Source organism: Ahaetulla prasina, chromosome 3 (assembly GCF_028640845.1).
Source record: "Ahaetulla prasina isolate Xishuangbanna chromosome 3, ASM2864084v1, whole genome shotgun sequence".
Lineage (NCBI taxonomy): Eukaryota > Metazoa > Chordata > Lepidosauria > Squamata > Colubridae > Ahaetulla > Ahaetulla prasina.
The window spans coordinates 44,091,226-44,105,705 of record NC_080541.1 but is presented as its reverse complement, the minus strand read 5'-3'; the positions used below and the strand labels follow the sequence as shown (position 1 = coordinate 44,105,705).

At 35.8% G+C, this 14,480-nt stretch overlaps 1 protein-coding gene across 1 annotated transcript in view; it reads right to left on the bottom strand.

Moving 5' to 3' along the window:
• The window catches only part of CPA6 (carboxypeptidase A6), a 28,432-nt gene extending 14,589 nt beyond the window's left edge, over nucleotides 1–13,843 (bottom strand). Inside the window, exons 1-7 of the mRNA XM_058174308.1 lie at nucleotides 13,734–13,843; nucleotides 11,235–11,310; nucleotides 9,541–9,665; nucleotides 7,800–7,914; nucleotides 7,440–7,541; nucleotides 5,558–5,662; nucleotides 77–187 (exon numbers count right to left, since the gene is read on the bottom strand). Of these exons, the coding sequence (XP_058030291.1) occupies nucleotides 77–187; nucleotides 5,558–5,662; nucleotides 7,440–7,541; nucleotides 7,800–7,914; nucleotides 9,541–9,665; nucleotides 11,235–11,310; nucleotides 13,734–13,843 (744 nt within the window). The remainder of the gene's footprint in view (nucleotides 1–76; nucleotides 188–5,557; nucleotides 5,663–7,439; nucleotides 7,542–7,799; nucleotides 7,915–9,540; nucleotides 9,666–11,234; nucleotides 11,311–13,733) is intronic.
• Between the last annotated feature and the right edge of the window lie 637 nt (nucleotides 13,844–14,480).

The window sequence follows — 14,480 nt, the reverse complement described above, 5'->3', positions numbered from 1 at the left end:
TTTTTTCAAACACACTTATTTAGTATTAATATTCTTAGTATTTTTCATTAATACCCTAATGTTAAATATTTCTTACCTGGGTCCAGCTAAAATGATATCCATCCACGTTAAAAATAGGCATGATAAAGAAATGCAATTGATTTAGCATTCTTCTCATGGCTGAGTCATTTTGATATGTCTGAAGAGCCTGGTACATAAAAATAGTTGAAATAATATGTGTAGTTCAGAAATTTTATAATGTGATTTTTTTTCAGAGATCCTAGCCCACTTTTAACCTAATAAAATAACTGTCAATGAAAGCTTAGACAACAATCAATTGATTAGTCTCCTATTTCCCAAAACATTCTTTGTCCTTATGGTTTTTATTTCCACAAAGATTACTACTGAGCTTCTGACGCTAGCTAACCTTTGAGTACCAGTGAGCAACCAAAATTAAACACATCCAGTCACTTTCCCTTGCTAAAGGCCAGGTTAAAGAGATTCACAACTCTTCTGAATAACAGCAGAGTAGGAACCATCTGGATCTCAGAGAGAAACTTGTTCCCAAACACAGGTGCTGCTACTGAGGAGGTGCACTTCCAAGGTCCTGAGAGGTAACATTTATTTGAAGGAACCCAGCACATACCAATCTTGGCCATCTACTTTTTTAAAATTCTTCTAACTTTTTTAAAAACATGTATTAGTTTTTATTGTTGTTATGAAAATCTTTATAAAATTACTATTAAGAAAAAATAATATTGGTTGGCAGCTATAGGAGAGAGACCAGCAGAGCCAGAGGGAGGACTCCAGAATGATGGCTCATTTAAGTCTTCCCCCTGGCTCTGCCAGTCTCTCTCTCTCTTTCTCCCCTACAGCAGCTTGGCCAATGAGAAAAGAAAGAAGCTGGCAGTTTCATCAATGAGAAAATTGCTAACCTGTCTAGTGGATGTCAGAAGCCTCAAAACTAAACAGAAGGAAGAAGCAGCCTGGATTTAGACAGGCCAAGTTGGACGAGTTACTGTATAGTACATGACGAGGAATTGAGCACTCAAGAAGACAGCCAGAGAAATTGCTACATGAAATTTTTGCAGTCAGAACTGTTGCTGTTGGCATTTGGCAAGGCAGGAGCAGAATTGGTTTGAGTCAAATAGCAGGGAGCTTTTGAAATCTCATACACACATTTAAGGCGACTGTGCAGTCTCTTGCATACAAATTGAATAAGCCTTTCTAGAAGACATGGGGAGATTCATCCTCCACTTAGAAAAGAATAGAATTTTTTATTGGCCAAGTGTGATTCCTTGACACACAAGGAATTTGTATTGGTGTATATGCTCTCAGTGTACATAAAAGAAAATATACGTTCATCAAGGTACAGCACTTATAACACTTAATGATAGTCATAGGCTACAATTAAGCAATCAGGAAACAATATCAGTATGAATCGTCAGGATGCAAGTAACAAAGTTACAGTCATACAGTCATAAGTGGAAGATGGGTGATGGGAACGATGAGAAGATTAATAGTAGTGCAGATTTAGTAAATAGTTTGACAGTGTTGAGGGAATTATTTGTTTAGCAGATTGATGGTGTTCAGGAAGAAACTATTCTTGTGTCTAGTTGTTCTGGTGTGCAGATTCATCCCCACTTATAATATATAATATAACATATAACAACAGAGTTGGAAGGGACCTTGGAGGCCTTCTAGTCCAACCCCCTGCCCAGGCAGGAAACCCTACACCATCTCAGTCAGATGGTTATCCAACATTTTCTTAAAAATTTCCAGTGTTGGAGCATTCACAACTTCTGCAGGCAAGTCGTTCCACTTATTAATTGTTCTAACTGTCAGGAAATTTCTCCTTAGTTCTAAGTTGCTTCTTTCTTTGATCAGTTTCCACCCATTGCTTCTTGTTCTACCCTCAGGTGCTTTGGAGAACAGCCCGACTCCCTCTTCTTTGTGGCAACCCCTGAGATATTGGAACACAGCTATCATGTCTCCCCTAGTCCTTCTTTTTATTAAACTAGACATACCCAGTTCCTGCAACCGTTCTTCATATGTTTTAGCCTCCAGTCCCCTAATCATCTTTGTTGCTCTTCTCTGCACTCTTTCTAGAGTCTCAACATCTTTTTTACATCGTGGCAACCAAAACTGGATGCAATATTCCAAGTGTCGCCTTACCAAGGCATTATAAAGTGGCACTAACACTTCACGTGATCTTGATTCTATTCCTCTGTTTATGCAGCCCAGAACTGTGTTGGCTTTTTTAGCAGCTGCTGCACACTGCTGGCTCATATCTAAATGGTTATCCACTAGGACTCCAAGATCCCTCTCACAGGTACTACTATTGAGTTCTTCAATAGTAGTACCTTCAATAACTTGCTATCATTTAACGTTATTTATATATCCATGTGACATGTAAATAATGTTAAATGTCCATCTTAGTGTTTTTCTAATGCAAGCAATGACATTTTTGGATTTTTCTTTATTATGGTGCCCAAGGATGGAAGGAGGAAGTAATACCCTCTCCCCCAACACACATCCAGTTGGAGATACAGCAGCAAGTGTGTTTAAAGTAAATGGAACTGATGGAGTAATACTTGGGAACAGTGGTGGGACTCAAATAATTTAACAAACAGTTCTCTGCCCTAACGATTTCTTCCAACAACCAGTTCACCAAACTGCTCAGAAAGTTAACAACCGGTTCTCCCGAAGTGGTGCGAACTGGCTGAATCCCATCACTGCTTGGGAACCTCTGAAAGAATGTAATGGTATTTTTGAAAAATGACCTGGAGAAACAGGAGGGAAAAATGCAAGAAAACTGGCATGTAAAAGATAACTTAGTCCTCAAAAGAAAGGATGATGTGGGAAATATTTCAAAAGGGACCCTTCCTTAGTTTTCTGGAGAGTAAAAGTAAGGAGGTGAGAAACATTTTCAGTCTTGCACTATAATATTAACATAAGCGTATAATAAAGATACTACTGCTGAGTGTGTTTCTTGCTTGGACAATTTCACAGGGCTAAGAGGGATTCATGTTATATTCAAACATGTTCAAAGAAAATAAAATTTATCAAGTCAATTCAGAACTACAATAAAACTACTTCTCCCAGCATGCTTCTAATTGCACTCTTCACCCTGCGGCCTGTTGGAAAACCATAGGCTTCACTGCTTTATAAAATTATAACTATGAAGGGATATGTTATTTCAAAATGAGGAAACCAAGAAGGTCTGTTTCCAGCTTGCTTTCTTCACTTCTTATGCAGAAGGGATTCTCAATCTGCCCATTTATCCAGCACAGACTGGACAAACAGCATCTTCCTCAGACCGTCCCAAACAGAATGAGGATCCAAGCCATAAAGAATCATTGCTAAAGAATAATAACCAGCACTTCGACTTGGATATGGAAGCTTTTGGCAACCAATGGACTTCTAGCAAAGTAGGTACTCCTCTGCTATATTTCTATTCATATAAATAAATGTGTTTATTTATTTATCACATTTGTATGGCTGCCCATCTCACAAAAAGTGACTCTGGGCAGGATTAACAAGCATATTTTAAAAGATTAAATTGGTGACAGTACTTTCTGAACTTTCCATAATTTTATGGTAATAGTATAATTGTGTAGTTTCTGCAATTTCAGAAACACTGCAGCATTCTTCATCCAGTGAAAAGCAGGAATCAAACTATTTTTAAGGAGGAATAATTTTCAGTTTTATACTTTTAGTTTGCTAAAAAAACAGTGCTTGCCTTGAAGCCAACAAATCACTTATCTTGATAGAAGATAATGTAATTTAATGTCCTTATTAGTTACAGTATCTGGACTCATTATTTCAGACATCCAATTAGTATCTTGCACAAACTCCAAATTTCATTTAAGTAAGCTATTGCTCAAAGGCACTGCAAGCATCTGTAGTTATATAGATAAACATGACTAGCATGCCTCCTTGTGGTGATGATAATATTGTACTGCACCCTGATTCTGAAGAATATGCAAAATAAATTAACATACTACAAGCATATAGTGTTTCTATATCAAGAAAGTCAAGGGGATATGTATGGCTCTGCCCTTCTCAATTGTTTACAGTTACTTTGAAATAAGGAACACCAGTCAACAGTAGAAATGTGTATCTCCACTTTCTTTATACTAAACTAAACACCTGAAAAGGACTAGAAAGTGAACACCACTACCCACCTTCCTTGGCAGGAACTTAGGCACATAAGTCAAAGAAGAACAAGATCTAAATCACTAAGTAACTAAAATAAAAAAAACAAACCATAAAATGTATAAAATGGAAATACAATGAATCCAGGTAAAACAGGTAAATGAGTTATGTAAGATTTATATTTTCTTCAGAGAATACTTTTTCTTAAGTGTTTGAGATTTTTTAAGGCCATAGTCAATTATTTTCCAAAGAAAATATTATTGAGCTATATATATATTCTCCATGCTTAATATATTTACATCTTTGTAAAATTCTTGAAATCTTTATAATTGAGAGTAGACAATAATGTTGAACTATGCAACATCAAAGCCACTGTTTTTCTTAGTTCTCAACAACTCATCTTTCCAAATGCAAGATATTAAGAAAAAAACATAGGCAGACTATCCTCAAGTAATAAAATTCTTCTAAATAAAAAATAATTATAAGAAAAAACAAAAGATACTTCTTAATCCCAATTGCTCCTAATCCTTTAAAACATGTTTATATCATACTTCACAAAAGAACACCATGTAGCTTGTCATTTATATTATAATACCTTCTAGAATTTCCTAACTTCAAAAATAGTTCTCTGCAGTAGTTAGACCCTGTATCATATCTATTCATTTTTGTGAAAAGATAGGATATAAATATAGTAAATGAAGAAAGATTTATGCTGCTGCAAATCTCAGCTCTGTCCAACCCAGGCCAAGCAATTGGACAAAGAAAATTAAGCTTATAAATTTATTTGACTGAAGTTGGAAACTCATTTCATCAGTACAACAATATTCTTAATGATATTGTTTTTATGCTCTTTATTTTTTTTTATTTGCATTTATATCCCGCCCTTCTCCGAAGACTTGACTATGTCAAGCAATAGTCTTCATCCATTTGTATATTATATACAAAGTCAACTTATTGCCAGAACAATCTGGGTCCTCATTTTACCTACCTTATAAAGGATGGAAGGCTGAGTCAACCTTGGGCCTGGTGGGACTTGAACCTGCAGTAATTGCAAGCAGCTGCTGTTAATAACAGATTGTCTTACCAGTCTGAGCCACCAGAGCCACCAATTTATTCTCTGTAAATTGGTCAACAATACATTGTCAAATTAGAGATTTATCAATAATTGTCATTAAGAAGGGAAACTATAATCTAGGTTGCATAATTTTATTGTTATTTAGCAGACTCTTTAAATTCAGCAGTATTATGGTGCTAACAACATTTTCACCAACTGCAAGGTTGAAATATCAGAGATATAGATATCTAAAGCCTAGTTAAATATCGTAACAACTCACCTCTGCTTTCATAACATACTTTGTATAATAGACAGAACCTTTTCTGATTTCAAAATATACGATAGTTTTAAAAAAATCATCCTTACTTCTTTCACAAACCACTGGCAAAAAGCTGGACTGATCCATTCTCTTGCATGAATTCCACAGTCAATCCACACAGCTTTCTTATAAACTCTTGTTCTTTTGCCTAGCTGCAATTGTAAAAATGCATACACGAGAAAAAGAAAACTATGGATGGATTGAAAAAAGTTGAAGCATGTGTTCTGCTACTGACAGACGGCAACTTAGTGAAAGGTTCCCCTTTGTAATGGATCCTAAATAGAATGTGGAAATACTGTAGTAGAAAAAGTATGTCCCCTTTACCTTAATGGAATTTCTTATATCTTTGGGTTCTGAGTTTATTATCTAACAAAAGTATGTACTTTCATTTCACAATAGTTTCAAGAGAACAACTTATTATGTTACTAACCTATGTTTGACCTGTATTTTTTGTATATGGTTTTCTCCCTCTTGCTAAGCGGAGAAATTGCTTGAACAAGCTCTGTCTTCCTCAGCAGCTTTTTTCTGTGGTGCCTCCCTAATAAGCACTAACTGGAAGCTAACAGGCTCCATTCCATGACCTTAATAAATAAATTAGTTACTCTAGCCTGGCTCAGACTGCTGGCAAATCTCTGCTTTGACCTTGGTAAATTAATAAGTGACAGCTTTCCTCTCCAGATTTGAAGAAGCATGCACGCAGCATCAAACAGACTTGGTGCAGCCACCATCTTCCTTACAGATGACAAAGGCTAGCTGGGGCAGCAGGGCCAGAACACAGGATGGGGGAGGCACTTGGGTTTTGCATTGTGGTGCTGGGGTGGCCAGCCACAGTACAGGTATTGAGGTGCAAGTCCTCAGCGGATCTAGTGGCCCTAGTGGCCCAAAGTGACTGATGAGGAGTACCACTTTGCAGGATGGTTGAAAGATCAGAGAAGAGGAGGGGGTAGGTGGGTGAGGGGAGTTCAAAAGGAGTCAGTCTTTCTGAGGCTCAGGACTGGAAAGGACCAAGCTGGGAATGGTATGAATCAAGGTGGGTCCTTGGCTAATGAATAGTGTGATCCTGTCCTCATTGCTAGGGGCTGCCGTTGCTAACCAATCTCGTTTGGTTTCCACCCTGAAAATACTAAATTAAATACCAACACACAAATTATAAGGAATAGTTACACCATGCCATTCAAAGAAATAAAAAATAAATATAACCAAGATAGGGAACTGGGAACAAAAGCTAATACGAATTTTTCTCTATATTTAATAAGGATTCATTAATTAAACTCCGATAAGCTGATTCCCAGTAAGAAAGTTTTAGTGAATATCTCCTCTGAACAGAAGACTGTAGGAATCATAGCAACTTGCAAAAGCAGTATGTCTATCAGAGCAATAGACTGAAATTGTTCTTTGAATAGATTCTCTTGAACTCCTAAGATTAGATCGCAAGGTCATTTCCAAGTTTATGATTCTTATTTTCAAGCAAAGTAAAAGATTTCTATATGTGAACAACTGTTTTTAGCTAACATTTCTAAAAAAAAATAACATGAATCTGTGTTTTTATATACAATAGGAGTTACTATGTTTTGGGCAGAGCACCACAACTAGACTTTAAGTCACCTGCTGTGGTTACATATTGGAAAATACCAGAATAAGCAAAAATTTGATGAGTCTATTTAAGTGGAGTCATTATGAATTCTTTCTACATTTATTTTTTTCCCTTCTAATAACTTAAAAGTAATATAAGCTATTGGCAAGTTTTGGCAGATTTCTTTGATGTCCACTCAAGGTTTCTAGGGATTGTAAGTGACACCCTGGGCCCTCAGCTTGTGACTTCAGATATAGGGCAGATATACAATGTTAGATTTTGCTTCCAAAAGTATTTCCTTATTCATTTATCTTGATACCACCTCATTGCACCAATAATGTTTTGTCAAAATTTACCTTTAGCACAAAAAGTGGTCTTCCCTCATATGACTTGCCAATAGAGAACATGTAAATGAGTTCAGAATGAGTTTTGTTCAAATAATACATCCAATTTTGAATCTGGAGGAAAAAAGAAAAAGATACATAAATGTATTATTTTCTTTTGTCACTTAATAAAATAAACATAACTATATACAATAAATACAACAGAAAATAAAAGTTCTAGTTTTCTGTCTCTTACTACGTTTTCCAATATATAAATTTTAAAATCTTATATCAAAGATTAATTTTTGTTGAAGAAGCAAAGAAAAATGTTATTTTGCTATTTCCCTGGGTTTTTCTTATATAAGAATAAAAACAAGAATATATAATACATACTTCTTCCAGGGAATGATATATTTCATAACTATATTCTGGCAATGATCTACGATTCCTGGGTGGCTTTGAATCACTTTGTTTTTCTATAGTTTTTTGCAAATCAGATATGAGGACTCTATCAAAGAGAAAACAAAAAATAAAAGAACACTTTAAATAAATGCATGGTACAATACAAAAGAATGGAAAGTTACAGTATATAACTAAAGTAAACATCTTAACATTGTACAAAGTATTTATGACATTTAATAAACCCAGGAAAATTGACTGTAAGAACATAAATGTAGCATGTTGTAAAGCAAATATTGTGTATTTGGAATGCAGAGATAAGTTGAAAAAATCACACTAAAAAACCAAACAAAAAACAAAAAAACAACAGAGAAATGTAGTTTAATTGACTGAAGAAACAAATAAAAACTAATTAACCAGCATTTAAAGGATGTTTTCTTCATCTATGAATGGTAATAAAATACATGCTCAAATAAAACAATAACTACAGTGCAGGATCCACTCTGGATTGGTCACCGGGACCAGAGATTTTGTTTTCCAACCTTTCAGACTCATACTGGAGCCCATCTTCACCAAGAGAGAAGTTCCCTGAAGATGGACTCCAACACGAGTCCAAAATCTCAGAAGACAAAAACTCTGGTCCTGATGACCAACCCAGATTAGATCCTGCAACATTATCTTGGGACACGTATATTTACCTAAAGGAATATGGGTAATTTATTCTCCCAATACGTAGCTAAAGGCTGAGGAGTGGGCAGGAGATGCAAATGCCTTCAGGCACTGCTGCTGAAAAGAATGAGTACTTTTGAAATTTAAAGATTACTTGGATTGCTTGGGAACGCTGTTTGCCAATTTATTTTTCCCCTAAAACTTAAACAGGGATTCATAACCCTTTCTTGAATCCTTCTATAGTTACCCATGTTATCTTCATCAGTCAAGTAACTGGACAGGTTCATACTGGGAAGTCAAACCCTTAGCTAGCCTGCTTGGTTTGCACATGACAAACCTTTCATTTTTTAAACATTTTGTTTTTTAAATATAAAAATCTGGTGGCGCTTGTTGTCAAGAAAGAAGCACCAGCAGTGTGTCAGGAATACTTTAAGCACCCCAGAATTAGCCGCTATGCTCAGGGTTTGCTAAAATCTTGCCAATTTCTTGTGCTCAAAGGTGATTCTTTTAGCCATGAGACCTTTAGAAAGACTGAATATATAATGTCAAGAAAAGTACAGTAAGGAAAAGTTAAGAACCTGTATGTCAGCTTTCTGAATACAGTAAGAATTAGTTACCCATTATAATTTCCTTGACAGACAAATCCTTATCTTTTCCATCTAAAAGAGAAATTTGATAAATCTTGTTAAGTCGCGCCACTAATTGTTATAATGTGATAGGTGTTGGCTGGCATAGTGCACCATCATAAATGTACATTCAAGCACATAATTTAAAAACGTGTGGATACTTGAAGTTAGAATATGCTTGCACTAGTGACAATTACCACTTTTTTAACAAACAAAAGGAGGCCTCTGCACTAAGGAGACACTAGTCTACAATATAAAGAAGACTCTATAATTAGATGCTTATCACAGGAACTCTTCCCGACTTCTCTTCAAATAGCACTTAAAGAATACTCTCAAATTATTAAATTACAAGGACATTGATTATTGCTTCTAATAAAACTCAGGAAGAAGATTTTAAAATGTAATACAAAAGACTTTCTGCCACTAAAATTCATGCTTACGTATATTGGATGTTTGCTTGCTCTAAGGAGAACTGAAGAATCTGTGAACTATTTCTTGACAGATGCACATCTGTAACTGCACCCTTGGAGATGAGAGACAGGCTGCTTGGTTGCCACAGGTCCACCTGTAGTGCAGCAATCAACCTGTAATTCACATTTATTCAGTCTAGATCAGGGGTCTCCAACTTGGCAACTTTAAGCCTGGAGGACTTCAAGTCCCAGAATTCCCCAGCCAAGGTTGGAGACCCCTGGTCTAGACTGGAAACACCCATGATATTAAAAGATTGAAGAGAATATCCTCTTAAAATTTTCAATAAATAGCAGAGATTATTGCTGAACCACTAGTCAACAATTTGTTGAGGTTTTCTGCACATTGAGAAATACACATATTTTGAGTATTAGAGTTTGTATAACTTCATTTTCAATGGAAAATAACCAATCCAAATTTGAATTATTTTAACCCAGTCCTGTATCTTATTTTACCTTAAAAATACTGAAATAAATCCTGTAAATAAGCACTGCATAACATGGATTTATTTTAGCTTTCAAGTGTGTTTTTAATCTTAGCACATCAGTCTTTCCCACTTAGCAAACTCCAGGTATGATTGTATTGCTGATGTGTAATTTATTTATTTATTTATTTTATTTAATTTTGTCATAACAATATACACAAGGATAACAAACATAATACAAAAGATTATATAATGTATAAACATATATATGGGGAGAAACAAGGTAGTATAAGCATATATATATATATAATTCAACAACTCTTGTTCCAATACAGCTCTTTGCAAAAAAGTATGCCTTCCACTGAGGATGATAATATTTCACAAATATTCTGCTAGGAGATTAAGATATGAATACATATAGGTACTACTCATAAAGAAAGTTACTCAAAAAAGCAGGAATACAGTTAGGGGGTGGCTTGTCACATCACAGTATAAACCAGGGGTCTCCAACCTTAGTAACTTTAAAGTTTGTGGACTTCAACTCCACAAGTTGAAGTCCACAAGCCTTAAAGTTACTAAGGTTGGAGACCCTTGATGTAAACAGTTCAAAAACATGGCAACCATTTAGAACTCAAGTAAACACAGCAGTTCTTCAGGGCCAAATTTTCTTTTTGCAAATGTCATATAGCAAGTGCTTTGCACTGTGCAGTAAAACTAAAAATCTGGAAAGATCGAAGCTCAATGGTAGAATTTAATAGTGTTTTGCATCAAAAGAATTACGCCTTAAATAATGTGAAGACTTGGCCAGGGTTCCTAGATTAGAGCAATCTAATTAGAATAACACCAGGCTAAACAGGACAAATAATCTAAGATAATTTTTTAGGCTATGCATTCCTTTTAATCAAAGGTTGTTGTTTCCATCAGCTCTTCAACTAGTTAAAGACTATAATTGGTTCACCAGAACCATAAGAATTCAAAATCCTTCAGCTTTTGGTGGCATATATCACCTTTACACCGTGTATTGAGAACTTGTAGCCCTGCAAATATTTGCAAACTATATCTGCCAGTATCCTTCATTAGCAGTCAAGCTGGTTACTGTTGTTGGGAGTTGTTCTTCTGTAATGTTTGCAGATCCACAACTACCCCTGCTGCAAATCTCACTTCAGATCACTTGATTTATATAGGCAGAAAACTCTACACTTCTTATGATACAGTACACAGCAATGCAAAGCACACACTCACTTTAAGTTGTTGAGAAAGAATCTTCAATGTCTCCGCCATTTGGTCATTCTCTGGTATAATCCGTATCACTTTATGCCTGTAAAATAATATTAAAATGAAATTCCAGATAGGATACTATTTTAGCAAGAAAATAAAATACTAAAATGATGTAACCCTGAAGCAGAAATAAAATGCTTTAATCTATATTAAACTTTCTTAACCTGGTATGCTCCAGATCTTCAACTACCATAATTCCCAGCAAGCCTAATCAAAATACTAGCATTGAATTTCAGCACATGTTGAGTAGTTCTGAAACAGATTGAACAAGGGAAATGCTTTCTTCTGGCATGTATTATTTATTATGAAGCATTTATGCTAACCTGGATTAACTAGATCAGCTCATTTTGGCACAAGAGAGCAAGGACCAGGAAATCCAGCCTTGCTTTCAGCTGCTAGCATACTTATTTGCACTGAGCTTTTCCCTAATACAAGAATCTTTCAGCTGTGCTGTTCACTTTGATGTGTTCCTTTGCTTTGATTCACTGGAAGTCTCTTCAGCATAGCCCTTGGCTTGACTGCTACCTGCTGAAACCAGGTTGAGGAAGGCTTTCATGTGTGTCTAAAAAGGAAATGTAAAGCAATAACCCCTAAAAACAATTGCAGTAACATAATGGCCATTTTACACTTGATAAGATGCTCAAAAGCCTTATTAATAAACTACAACTCATACTAGACAATGAACTGCAGATATGCTATATAGGTATGCCTTTTCCCCTATATGCTCTCATACTAGAGAACTTTGTGGTTTCTATTGATCAGAGTCCATTTCAGATCAAAAAAGGATTACCAACTCATGTCACATTACAACCCATGTATGACACTGTTGCTTGTCAGTTATATTGAACACCATTATACTGTACACATGCAAAATATTCAAACAGACTAGGTCTGAGATTTATAAAATACTAAAATTTGAACTCCACTAGATTAAATGAAAATTTGAAAAAAGGAGTGATGTCTGTAGCTAACATAATCCGATGGACATATTCTTGAATTTATCTATTTTACCATTCTCTGCAAAATATCTAAAAAATACCGTATATTTTTTTATTGAGGTAAGGTTACATTTCATTGTATATCTATATATTCCTTATTTCCCATTTTGAATTGTCTAGCAGTTTATAATTTTAATGATTTTGTTGTACGCTGCCCAGAATATTTAAAATTCAATTAGTTTAGCAGCATCTGAGCTGGTTTATATAGATAATGGGGATGTGGACATAAAAGAACCTTTTTTCAGTTAGATTTCAGTCCTTTAGTTTTTGTTTTGTCCATTAAAGGTTCAGGCCATTCTGTTCCCAATCAATTCCAATCTTGATTGCAGAAAATATGACTTCAGTAACAGAGTTGTTAATGCTTGGAATACACTACCTGACTATGTGGTCTCTTCCCAAAATCCCAAAAGCTTCAACCAAAACTATCTACCATTGACCTCACCCCATTCCTAAGAGGTCTGTAAGGGGCATGCATAAGAGCACAAACGTGCCTACCGTTCCTGTCCTATTGTTTCCTTTCGTTATATCCAATTAATATAGTTATTACATACTCATACTCCTATATATGCTTATGTGTTGTATAGTTGTTTCATGCTTATGCTTATATATACTGTGCGACAAAATAAATAAATAAATAAAATGATTAACAGAACTGCACTGCACAAAACTAAGCTATATGAAGAGAGCTGAAAATCCAAAAGGATTAAAAAGGGCTGTGAAAAATGGCAAAATATGGCAACCAATCAGAAAATGATGGACAATAAAACACCAAATTTAAAAAAATCGGAATAAATGCAAGGAAAATTAAATAATACATTCTGATCAATATCATCATCAGTGTCCAAGCCTTCCTTTGCCATAATTCATGTCACAATGTAGTGTGTATAATGAGCTTTGCTTCTGAATTTCACATACTTTTAAGGGAGCTCACTTTTGAATAAAAATGCTAATGATTACTCTGAAAGGCTAGAAATTATTTTTTAAAAAATATATATTTCTTTTTACCACACTAAAATGAACAACTACCTCTCCCAGTCTGGGTTAATATAGTCCCACATACACAATTCTGCTTGCTCATTATTTTATTATTTATTCATTTATTTCTTTTCCTGGACATTAACTCTGAACACCTTACACACCCATTATCTGTAAATACTATTAACAAATGCAATACACTTCCTCTTACACGTCAAGGCTCCTTTGTTTCATTAGTCCTACTCGGGCAGCCAGATTTTAAAAAGTTTCCTAAATCCCAGGAGGAGAGACGATGCTGTGCCAAAAAAGTAATACCAAAGGATAACATTATTTAGTTAATAAAAGCCCAATATTACTTTATTCAATTATATCTATCCCGATAATAAATATAGCAATAAGGACACGTTGTCTCTAATAAGCAAGAACTGGGTTTAAACACCAGTGAACAAATCTGAGTGATAAATTAGGGAGTAAAAACAAAACGATTTACCCAGCGTAGCGGTTGTCGTAAAGGTAACTTCGTCGGGGCATCTCAGCCCGCTGCTGGACGAGGAGCAACCCAAAGGATAGGAAAGAAAGCACTGGCCGGCGAAGTTTCATAATTGCTGCCGCCGCCGCAGGATCCCAAGACAAGACAGGATAGGACCTTCCTTCCCCTCTCTTGCGTGGAAAACGGAGCAGCTAGTCCGACGGACGAGATTTGGAACTGGGAGGGAGGAGCAGAGGGTGTGGGAGTGGGATTTCTTCTTTTCTCTTGAGAGAGGTGTGTGTGTGTGTGTGTGTGTGTGAGAGAGAGAGAGAGAGAGAGAGAAAGAGAGAACACGTACAGGAGTTTGTTATAGGAGTTCTTGCCGGTTGGATACTTTCCATAAATCCATTCAAAGTAATGAACAGCTTCGAATGGACTGTAACTCCATCATTCCCAGCTTTGATTAAGCTAGCTGGTGATGATGAGGGTGGTACTCCAACAATGAATGCAGCAAGCTTGTGCAAAAGAAAGAAAGGGAGGGAGAAAGAAACAATGAATGGAAACTAATCAAGGAGAGAAACAACCTAGATCTAAGGAGAAACTTCCTAACAGTGAAGACAATTAACCAGTGGGACAGCTTGCCTTCAGAAGTTGTGAGTGCTTCATCATTGGAGGTTTTTAAGAAGAGTCTTCCTGTCTGAAATAGTAAATGGTTTCCTGCTTGAGCAGGGGGTTGGACTAGAAGACCTCCAAGATCCCGTCCAGCTC